The sequence below is a fragment of the Lampetra fluviatilis genome, chromosome 34 (genome assembly GCF_964198595.1).
Source record: "Lampetra fluviatilis chromosome 34, kcLamFluv1.1, whole genome shotgun sequence".
NCBI classification, from domain to species: Eukaryota; Metazoa; Chordata; class Hyperoartia; order Petromyzontiformes; family Petromyzontidae; genus Lampetra; species Lampetra fluviatilis.
Window position 1 is genome coordinate 5,476,810 of NC_136308.1, and position 12,229 is coordinate 5,489,038.

Genomic DNA, 12,229 nt, shown 5'->3' on the forward strand with positions numbered 1-12,229 from the left:
CGCTGTATAGTCGGTCATGGAATTCGCTCGCCCATACTTCACAAAGCTGGTCACTGCAAGTTGGATAGTGCCGGATTAAGGTAGTGCAGGGCCTGTAGCATATATGTTATAAAGGGACCCTCAATTAAAAGAAACACGTAAATATTCAAAACACAATTTTTTACTTGCATAGTAAAGTAATTGTATTTTTTTATTTGTTATACAGCCAGATAATACAACAAATCGCTAACCTTAAACACCCAGTCGTTCGTAAAAGTTGAAGGCAGTATAGTACTATGGTAATAGAGCAAGTGCAGAATCACTGAACCGGAATTAATAGCTTGAAAGCGTTTAGCGCGGGGCCCTTGAAAGTTCGGGGCCCGTAGCTACTACACATGTAGCTACATCATATGTCGCTACTGTTGCTACGAGGATAATCCGGCACTGAAGCCATGATGCGACGCCCAGGATCAGTTCCAATCCAATTCGCCACCGGTTGATGTTGTTGTTGTTACAGCCGCTGCTGGGCATCGAACTCTGCTTGCCGGGTTTAGAGCGTAAGTGGCTCGAACCCGCTGCACCGCCGCCGCGCCCCGCTTCAAACAAATGACTCCACTATTCTTGAATACAATGACTCGCGTATATACGTGAACGCACGCTAGACCCTGTCGCCCGTCGTCACTTCGTGTGTACCGAGTCGTAAGCTGCAAACAGAACGTCCAAGCCCAGGCACGCTCAAATATGCACCTGCAATTACCGCACTTTGAGAATACCGCGGAAATATGTAACCGGTAGTTACTTGATTAATTGAAAAATGCCTGTTATGGAATAAGTCAACGAAGCGTTGCGTGTCCTTATACCCGGAGCGGGGCGGGCGGAGGAGTCGTGGCGCAGTGGTTAGCGCACCGCGCTATATATGAACCCAGCCGGCCACCTAAGTACGACTCCCGGCCACGGCTAACGTCATTAACAGCGTGGTGAAGTATGGTCGAACAACGCCCACGACCGATATGGCGTGGGAAGCCCTTAGTTGATCAGTGGGCTGACACGAGAGCTGTAATCATCATACTAACCTGGTTTCTAGGCAACATGGCTTCCCATACCTGAACTGGTTACATAACTGTCCACCTGACGTACCTGCTCGCAATATTAATTAGCACGTGTTCCCGCGACGTGAACTCGCTTTCATGGATTAGTTTTAACACGACAGAGCCAATGTACAACATAGCGTTCGTGATGCGAGATTCGTTTCCCGATAGTCTGCAGACGAAACAGGTATACACACAAGCACACACACACACACTTGTAACAGACCAGATCACGTGTACAGACCAACACACGTGTACACACAAACACACCTGTACAGAACACACCACGTGTAGGGACCAACATACTTGTACACGCCATCACACGAGTACAAACTAACACGTGTGCACATAGACACAAACTAACACGTGTACACATATAAAAACACACGAACCGACCAACTCGCACACACCAAACACGACACGGTTGTCAATAATAAGCAATAGCAAAGACAAAGAACCCCTGTATAACCTACACCGACTGCTTGGGCAAGTGCCGCGAGAAAACGCCCCGTTCACGCTGGTCCAGCGGGTGATGTGGCCAAACGCCGCGCCCGGCCGCCTTTGTCTCCCCCACGCTTATGTTTCGACCAACAACACCAAGCGCCCATTTGAAGTGGAGCCGACCTATGGGAAGCTAAGTTCTGATCTCATGAGTCACTGATGTTAGCCGTGACCGGGAATCGAATTCGGGTTATCAGCTTAGGAGCCCAGTGCCCTAACAACTGCGCCACCGCTCGTCCCCACCACCAAACGCATTCGATAGATGCATCGGTGACTATACAGCATATACTCAGCATGGGTGTACATATGGGTTGGTGTACATATGGGTGTTATTGCCAGTGTCCATACGTCACACTCACAATGAACGAGAGCTGAAAGGTGTTCAAAGGAACACAGATAGAGAGGGCGGGGAGGGGAGCAGATGCAAGCTTGGAATTACACCCCAGCAGACGGAGAAGAATGCATGGATCAGAGATCAAACGCAGGTTACAGACAACGTGTAACGCAAGGACGATATATACCTTGTAGATTACTCCATACAGCTCGCAGCTACTCTAAACATATATACAACACGCAAGGTGCTATACAGTATAAACTACGTGACATGCAAGTATGAACTATACAGCTTGTCAGTACTCCATATATCGAAACTGCGCAACGTACAAGTCCCACACATATATAGCAAGTATACTCGATAAGTATATTGCATTAAAGTACTACACAGCAGCGTAAGCGCCATGTACAGGTTACGCACGCAGCATGCAATGTCACTCGCATATCACGCGTCCCCTGCGCAGGTGTGCAGGTGTGCAGGTGCTGTACCTGCGAGGCTAAGACGTTTCGTGGACAAGACCTCCGCCGCTTCGCTGAGTGGCAGCAGCAGCACTACGACGACGACGCGAGGCGAAGTGCATGGGACGTCTCATTCCCGGTGCTTGCCTGCCCCGTGTGCCTGTGTGTGTGTATCGATATATGTAGGAGTGTGTGTGTGTGAGTGGGTATGTGCGTGTGTTGGGTGAGTGTCTCTGTACGTGTGTGTTTGTATATGGGAGTGGGTGGGTATGTTTGTGTGTGTGTGTATATATGGATGGGTGTGTATCTATGTGTGGGTGGGTATGTGTGCCTGTGTGTCTATATCTTCGTGCGTATGATTGATTATATCTGTCTGTATGAGTTTGTGGGTATGTATCTGCACGTGCGCCTGTGTGTATGTTTACATACGTGCGTGTGTGAGCGTGTCTGTGTGTTCCTACATATATACGAGTCTGTGGGTATGCGTGTGCGTGTGTGTGCCTGCGTGCGTGCGTGCGTGTGCGTGTGTGCCTGTCCTCGGCTCTGTTCTGGGATAATCGAGGTTGACATTTAAGAGGGGCTGGGACCCGACACCACGGGGCGGTGTGCGCGTGTGTGTGCGCGTGTGTGCGCGCCGCCCCTTGGCCACGTGGACTCGGCGAGGAGGAGGAGGAGCGCGCACCCAGGAGGAGGGAGGCCTTTCGAGCTAGCAAACACAAATTCGTGGGCTGGCCTGGCAGCAGCGGTTTCAAAAAAAGCGCTCGGGCATAAGCAAAGTAAGCAATAAAACACGCTCAATGGTCTCAAGTGGGGGCTCTCAATCGGGGAGAGGGGGGGGGAGTCCCAGATTTTGTGAAGAAATAAATAAAAACAAATTCACCATCAGCCGTGGTCAATCCACCTGCTTGATGAAAGCCACACTCAAATGTTGTACCACCCTTGCGATAACACATTCCTGCGGAGGGAGCTGGTAGGAACGTCAACGGCGGCGTGGTGTATTCCGCAAATATTCCCGACTGTGAGGGCGTGCACAAGCCGGCGTGAGTAGGTTAAACGTTGAGTTTTACAAGGGCACCACGGGGTGAGCAGCCCCTCCCCACCCACCCTCCACCCAGCCCCACCCTCCCCACCCTCCCACCTCTCCCACCCCCCACGCAGCCCTACCCTCTTCACCCTCCCCACCCAGCCCCTCCCCACCCAGTCCCTCCCCACCCTCTCCACCCAGCCCCTCCCCACCCTCCCCACCCAGCCCCTCCCCACCCAGCCCCACCCTCTCCACCCAGCTCTCCCCACCCTCTCCTCCCCACCTAGCCCCTCCCTCCCCACCCAGCCCCTGCCTGCACGACGGACGGACACAATAATCCTCTGTGGGCTGGTGGAACCAGTGGGTTCCTACCAGTATAACAAAGACAAAGATACTCGGTATAGCCTTGACAGACTGTTGGGGGAAGAGCCGTTCATGAGCAAATATGAGGTGGGTGACCAGCATCACGCCCTGCTGCCTTTGTTTCCCCGGTGGCAATGTTTTCACAGACCCACCAGGTGCTCATTTGAGGCTGAGTCGACCTAGGAGAGGGCCCATTACCGGTTCAGATAATCGTCACTGGTGCTCACCCGCTCCCCACAATATAACAATCCACCCATCACATGCACACGGCCAGATTTCGTCGCTCCGTCTCCCCGTTGGACGTGCCCTATCGAAGACGTTCCATTCCTTGGCTGCCACTCCCGTCTTCAGTATTCTTCACCGTCGCCCATCAACATCAACCTTCAAACGACGTGTCCTAACCCAAGACCACTTGTCTAAACAGTTTTGAATAACAGCGCCGTATATTTAATCTGCGCGTGTGTTCTCTTATCCCGTGCTTGGCACCGCTAATAATACATCCCAGGTGTGTCGCGGCACTTTCGAATTCATCAACAGACACGCAGACAATGAAATAATGTCATCAACAACAACGATAACAACAACCGCCGTTCACCGCTCACATGCACGTGACATCAACATGAAGCAATTGAATAGACAGACACAGATACATTGAAATGACCACAGTCGACAGTCACTGGGATCCAGATTAAAGCATGAAAACCGACGAACCATTCCTAACACTTACCAATAAAACACAGAGACACAAAGACAAAGATCCCCCGTATAGCCTTAACAGACTGTTGGGGCAAGTGCTGGTTGACAATCACCTATGAAGGCCGGCACGGCAAACGAGGTTGGTGGGCAGCACCACGCCCACACACAAAGATCCCCCGTATAGCCTTAACAGACTATAGGGGCAAGTGCTGTTAGCGAGCACCTATGAAGGCCGGAACGGTACACGAGGGGGTGGGTGGCCAGCACCACGCCCGACCGCTTTAGTCTCCCCAAGTGGCGATGTTTACACACCGCACCGGATACTAATTTCAGGCTTAGTCGACCTAGCGGGGGGGGCAGGACCGGTTCAGATAATCGTCACTGGTGTTGGCCGTGAGCGGGAATCGAACCACCGGGTCGCCGGGTTCATAGCGCAGCGCGCTAACCGCTACACCACCGCTCCCCTACTACACACGTACTGATACACACACCAAACACACAACTACCCCCCCTCTTCGTGATTAGGCCGAGCCGGGGAAGGAATTAAACCCAAGAGTTATAGGTATGCGGTTCTAATTTGAGTAGCGACGAGGTCGTTTTGATTCCGGTGCAAATTCAATAAGGGGCTGTCCATAAATGACGTCACGCGATTTTGGACGATTTTTGACCCCCCCCCCCTCAAATATGACGTCACAAAGCTCTGCCCCCCCCAAATAAAATAGGCTTCAAATCGCTTTAAACTATTGTCATTGTAGTGCGTATTTAATGTGGCACTGCACTCTGATGTTGTAGGAGAAACCATGTATAAAAAAGTCTATTTAAGTAGAATGTGTTGTCTATATTTATTTAAAGTTGCGCATTTTGATGTGACGTCACATTTCTCACCCCCCCCCCCCCGCTTGTCACACATCGTCACAAATGTCTGACCCCCCCCCCCAGGTGCGTGACGCCTTTTATGGACGGCCCCTAACGTAGGGCATGTTCTGCAAGTTGTGTACGTGATTTAACAGCTCAATTTTGTTCAGTGAACGAATTGCACTTCACTTTTATTTTTACTGTATTCACATTTATGCCAAGCGCAAATTTGCAGAACGCTTTATTACCTTATTATACTCTTTGGTTTTTACCTTATTAAAATATTTCCTGAAACTACATTTCAGTTGGACGTTAAATCGTCAGAAAATATGAGACGAATGAGGGTTTCCCAACATTATGTATCCATTTGTTTCCCCAAACCAAGTTTCGGAAGGTAAATTCTGCTGCTGTGAATACATTTAGCAAAAGCGTGACACTTTGCGTGACTACCCTTTTAGTATTTCCTTTGGTACATTCTTTATGTAATCTTCGTGTGGCTGTTGCTGTTGAGTACATGGTATTATTTCTACATTTATTTTACGTATAGCTTTGTGAGAGCTTGAATGATTGCATCAACTTCTACAGTTGAACTCTTTTTTCACAATCTGCAAATAGGAAAAATAGGAGTCCATCGATTCCATAATCTGATTAATAGTATTCAGTCGGTGATCAAGGAACATGTCTTGAGTCGTTCTTACTCACCTGGTTGGTTTTCATTGTTCCCAATGATCTTCGCGAACAATTTATACTGCACGTTTAAAAATAGGTAAATATATCTGTAAACCGTCACACTCAAGTTCCGTTTTTGTCACCTTTTTTAATAGAATGACTAATGTGTAATTCCATCATTGTGGTATGTAACTTCTATGTAAAGATTTAGTGAAAAAACAATGTTTGTTCGAACAATTAGTCCCTCTGCTTTGATGATGTCCACAGGTCTACCGTGATATGTATTCTTTACATCATGATAAATGTATCAGTTCAGTTTTCGCAGACAATATTGCTGACATCCCGGGTTTTCCTGAAGTTATTGGCATAAATTTTTATTTAAAGCTTTCGTGACTAAATGGATTCATATTATTGGTCCTTTCGGTATTTATATTATTTCATTATTTCTCTTCTACGTAACTTTACCGAAAGAACCAAGAATATTATTGGCATAGTTTCAAGAAAATAATCTAATAGCGAAATTTGGTTGAGAGAATTGTTCAACTTACCGGTGAGATAAAACAATTGGTACGTTAAATGCTTGTTCACTTGACAGTTTGTTTGGCTATGTTGGGGGGGGGGGGGGGCTGTCCAACCATACTTAACACAAATTCGGTCAGATCATCACGTGACCTAATTCAGAAATGTATCTATAATCATCTATTCATAAGCTCACGATAAGTCCATCAAATTGTGAAAGCATAACTTTTTCCGATTCATATATTGTACAAAATAAAACATTTATTTATATTGGAGGAATCCGATGAACTATAAAGCTCTTTTGTTGACAGATGTCCACTAATAGGTCCATGTGACCTCCGCAGCTACTAGGGGCCGATACATTCAATAGAATCGTAACAAAACAAAAAACAAATCATCCTCGAAACGAAACTGCGACAATTCATCGAATCGTCGACGCCGTTGTACATCCAAGCTCTCTCAGCACGTGGCCCCATGGTTCTATGCCCCCCCCCTCCCAGAGCAGTGTTCGCGTCCGCCCACGTGGTTGGAGGAATCCCACGAACTATAAAGCTCTTTTGTTTACAGATATCCACTAATAGGTCCATGTGACCTCCGCAGCCACTAAGGGGCCGATACATTCAATGGAATCCTAACAAAAAACACCAAATCATCCTCGAAACGAAACCGCGACAATTCATCGAATCGTCGACGGCAAGCTCTGTCAGCACGTGGCCCCATTGTTCCATGCGCGCCCCCCTCCCTCCCAGAGCAGTGGTCGCGTCCGTCCACGTGGTAGAAAGCGGCGCGTGGACCCGGAAGTCCGTGGAGCTCCTTCACGAGTCCCACCACGCAGCCCGCATTGTTGACATTCGCGGCCTCATTCTCCCCGATCACGACAGCTGCCGCAAACGCGACACGTCGCCGCCGCCGCATCCCTTGCCTTTTGTCATTAAACTCCTCATCCCCCGCAGCGCCTCCAAATAACAAACAAACAACAATCGCCAGCAAACGGTAATTCCCCACCAACCACAAAACCCACCTATGAACCCACCACATGCCAATTGCATTTCGTAGACCGGACGCGCAGAAGCGCGCTGTGATTGGTGGGCGCGGGCGCGAGGTGGCCCAACGCGCGCCTCCCATTGGTCAGCGTCTGCGCGCGCAGCCAATGGGCACGCGCTTCGCTCCGCCGCGCGCTTAAGCGCTCCAGTAAATACAAACGGTGGCAGCGGATAGCAACAACAAGCCCCACCATCGACCCATCGTCGTCTTTCTCTCGCCGCCGTCGCAGTCACCGCCGCCGCCGCCGCTTCTCATGGAGGACTGGGCGCTGCTATCGCTCATCGCGGCGCTCTTGCTGCTGCTGCTCGGCTCGCTGGTGGGCGTAGCGCTCCACTCGGGGCTGTGCGCTGCTGTGGTGGTGCGTACCGGGTCTCCGCCCGTGCGCGGCCTCACCGTCGCCTACAAATACCGCGTGGGGCCCTACCGACAAAGCGGCCGCCTCTACACCGAGGCGGCGAGCATCGCGCCCAGGCTGCGCTCCATAGGAGTCTACTACGACGACCCCGCGCAGGTGAGCGGGGCGGATGGTGCTGGGTTGAAGGTGGTGGGGGTTGACCGGTGTGTGTGTGTGGGTGTGTGTCCACCGCATGCCTAAACAGCTTTTGTTCGGCCGGATCGAGGGGGCTAAACGGGCGCGGCACGGGCTAGAGAAGAGATGGAGTGATGTGGTACAGGAGGACGTGGAGCTGAGTGGACTTGCCGATGACTGGTACCAGCGGTGTCAAGATCGGCCTCAGTGGAGGAGGCTCGTGAAGGACGCTACTGGGCAGTTGGAGGCAGTCGCCCTCCAACAACAACGGAGGGCGGAGGAGCGACGCTCACAACAACGAGCGGAGCGCCGGGTGGCTAAAGCACAGCAAGTTGGCACAGTAGGGGGCACAGGTGGTGCATCAGCCAGTCATCTCGGTCATCTCGGTCAGTCGACCCGTGGCACCTGGGTCTGCCCCGTGACCTCCTGCCAGCGGGCGTTCGACACTTCACGTGGCCTCAAGGTGCACATGGCCTGGCACAAGCGTCGTGGTGACGTCACCGCCACTTAGTGGCGAATGGCGGTTGTTGTTGTTGTTGTTGTGTCCAGTGGCTATAACACAGCTGGTTGGCACAGTAGGGGGCACAGGTGGTGCATCAGCCGGTCATCTCAGTCATCTCAGTCGACCCGTGACCTCTTCTGGGTCTGCCTCGTGACCTTCTGCCCAGCGGGCGTTCGACACTTCACGTGGCCTCAAGGTGCACATGGCCTTAAGGTGCACATGGCCTGGCACAAGCGTCGTGGTGACGTCACCGCCACTTAGTGGCGAATGGCGGTGGTTGTTGTTGTCCTGGGGGGGGGAGGGGGTTGAGGGGTGATTGTTCGTGCTGATGACCCTGACGACCTCCACGGGCCAGGGGCCTGGGTGGTTGTCGAGGGGTGTGGGATTGAGCGGTCAGGTCAGAGGTCGCAAACGGGTTTTGATTCCTTACTCGTACCCGTACCCGGCCGCACCAGGGTAGCCGGGTATCGGGTAGGGTACGGGTATCGGGTACCCGGTTGCGACCTCTGGGTCAGGTATTCGTGCGGATTTCTGATGCGCCTGCTCAACAAACCGCAACACGTAGGCAATAGCTTCGGTCACCCACTCAACAATTGGGCCATCATCTACTCATCCAGCCACCTGCCACCAACCCATAGTTCCAAACGCCTACCCACCCACCCACCCAACTTCTCAGTCGTCCTCTCCAGGCACTCACTCGTAGACTTAGTCACCTACTCATCCAGTAACCCACACCATACATGTCAACCCCCGTATCAGTGCCTAGCTTATTACAGGCCAATTCACACACCTCATTGGTCACCCCGTGGTGCCCTTATGAATCTCAACGTTCATCCTACAAAGTCCCATCAGAAGGGAGAAACACAAACAAATAGACAAAAATTGGTTTGCCCTTGCCCGTATTGAAACGGCTGTACGCCGTATGGACCTGAAAACTCAATATCCCTGCACAAGAATACGGGGTAAACCGTATGGGTTGACAGGTATGCCACCCCCACCTAATCAATCACATATCCATTAAATCAATCGCTTACGTACCTTCACACTCGAGCGTTTTTGCCCAACCACCTACCCACACACCTAACCCAATCACTCACCTTCCCGATCACTTAACCCCCCCCCCCCCACACAATGTCTGCTCACCAAGTCAATTAATTTACACACTATCCAATTTCCGTTATTCCACTCATATATTCACCTACCTGCTGACTCCCTACTCATCACCCACCCCTCCACCAACCTACGTATCTGCTAGACCATCCCTTCTCAGCTCCAGTGCTTGCGACCTCCCACGGTCCCGTCTTTTCGTAATAGTTAATTTTCATTCTCCAAATTGATCCGCTCCACCTGATGGTCCTGATGGTAATCACGGAAAGCAGTACCGTGGGCAGCATTGCACTCCGAACCGCCCACCCACTCCCTTAACCACTCAGCCAACCAATCAACCACCCCCATCCCCATGTCCTTAAGGGTCTCACAGGTCGACGCAACAGGCTGTTGTTGAGTCTCTGCCCTTAGGGAAAGACCTTTCGTGCTGATGACACACGTAATGGGTGTGATGAGCTGTCATGAGGTTCTTTGGGGCCAATCTGCCACACTGCAGTATTTGGCATGTGGTTTATTGCGGCCGCTAAAAAAGCCCCTGACCACAATTTCGTGGAACCACATGTGCCAAACTGCTGCTGGGCAATACTTAATCTATAGCCGTTTCTCATGACGTACTTGTGACATCTGTAATTTATGTGCAATCAAGAAGGGCCATTGCCAGAAACGTTGCCTCACTAGTCTAAGGCTGTGTTATTGAGGAATGCGTCCAGTTTATTTGTGCATATAATGGTTAAATGAATGGTGTAATTAGGAAAATGTACTTAGGAATAAATACGCAGCAATTGTTTATTGTTCCTTATTTCATATCTCGATGTGGTGGGTGAAAATATCACGTTGGTTATTTTTCCCTATGGTTGGGAATGGGAGACATTGATACGTTTGTGCCAAAATTCGCCAACGTGTGAATGGAGCTCACTGTTATGTTAATGCGCGTACGCATTAACAGCCGTGTGGGCATGAGCGCACAGAACCTGGCCTCTTGGCAGTTCAGAGTGCACGCATCACTACCTGCCCAACAAGTGCAGACGTTGCCTCAAATAGCTCGATCCATTTCCGCTCCCCTGGGCGATAATTAACTGGTAGGATTGAGCGTCGATTGCCACCTTTATAAAACGTGATCCGCATGTGTTGCGGTTGACGCGTTCCGTTTAATGAATGTCAGATCTTTAGCCACGAATGCATCCTTTATACGAACTCGATCATCGTGGTAAATCATGCTCCGTCAGCTGCTGGATTAAGATCTTACCAATCCCTCACAGTCTCTCAAAGTCTTGCGATGCAACAGTTCATCTCGCGCCTGGACATGCGCTGATTTCATCGCTTCTGGCCCAACACACCTGCGATATTTCAGGTGCTATATTTGCTCTCGAAAGAGTCTTCAAAGTAATAAAATAACCTTCCGGTGTAAAGCCACTGAGACATGTAAACGCAGTTTATAATAAACACGGAACTGACAATACACAACCGTATGGTCTCATTAACGCCATCGTGTGTCCGCTGCCATAATGCCCCCCTCTTTAACCGTACAGCATTCGACAGGCATCTGCCAATGCAGCGTGTGTGCGCATCGTGAGGTATGCTCGCTGCCTCTTTAAGTGCCACGCTGTACAGATGACGTGATTCCTGTTGGTGAGGCCCCCTTGGCATGAGGGCTCAGCGTGCGCCCAGCTGTGGCTAAGATTGAGGCCAAGTACTGCACATATTGACCTGTTTGCGCAGTCTCTACCACGCATGTGCACACGCACAACCCTTTCAGACACTGCTACTCATTTATAAGCCATGGAAAAAATTTCCATTGCCAACGTGCAGTGTTCATTTTTTCATGCTCTTGAAATCCGGTCAGGTGGTACTGTGGTCAAAGTTCCGGGCTCTGGTGCTGGGCATTTAGGGCCTTTCGGCCTGTGCCAAGCAACTTTGTAATTAAAAAAAACTAGGATGGTTGTGGTTTCACATCCTGTTTGGGATTTTATAGAAATATTTGAGGGGGCACCTCATGATTATTTATGTATTCATATATATATGAAATACAGTATAGTTATTTGAGGTGGAGTTGTTGTTCAGTGGTTAGCATACTCTGCTATAAATCCAGAAAACTGATTTCGATTCATGGCAGTGGCTGACAGCAGTGGCAAGTGATGTCTCAAACGGTCCTGGGCACTGCCTTTCACCAACCCGCACTGACCAAAGTGGTGAAGCATGGTCAGACAGCCCCCGTGATCGAAACTGCGTGGGGATGCCTACTTGCAATAAAAAAATATAGAGACCCTCCACTCGGTCAACCTATTCATGATAATGATCATCATCATGTATGGTTTATCCCGGAGAGTGTTTCTTGATCCTCAACTTTTTTTTTCAGAGGAACCTGCATTGGGAAGTTTGGGAAATGTCACTAATGACCCGCATTCCAGGTTGAGGGCCCACACAGCCCTCGTTCACCCCAGGGATCTATAAAATTAGTACCACTTTGCGGCAAGTCGACAGTGAGGTTGTTCCGTGGAATGGTTTATTCTCCAACCATAGGAATGTGGAATTTGCGCAACAGTCTCAGGGCTGTCGAACAT

General features: G+C 50.3%; 1 protein-coding gene across 1 annotated transcript in view; it reads left to right on the forward strand.

Annotated features, from left to right (window-relative positions):
• The first annotated feature begins 7,623 nt into the window (after positions 1 to 7,623).
• Positions 7,624 to 12,229, forward strand: part of TEX264 (testis expressed 264, ER-phagy receptor) — a 160,897-nt gene continuing 156,291 nt past the window's right edge. Inside the window, exon 1 of the mRNA XM_078872380.1 lies at positions 7,624 to 8,041. Coding sequence (XP_078728506.1) covers positions 7,784 to 8,041 — 258 coding nt within the window. The 5' untranslated portion in view covers positions 7,624 to 7,783. The remainder of the gene's footprint in view (positions 8,042 to 12,229) is intronic.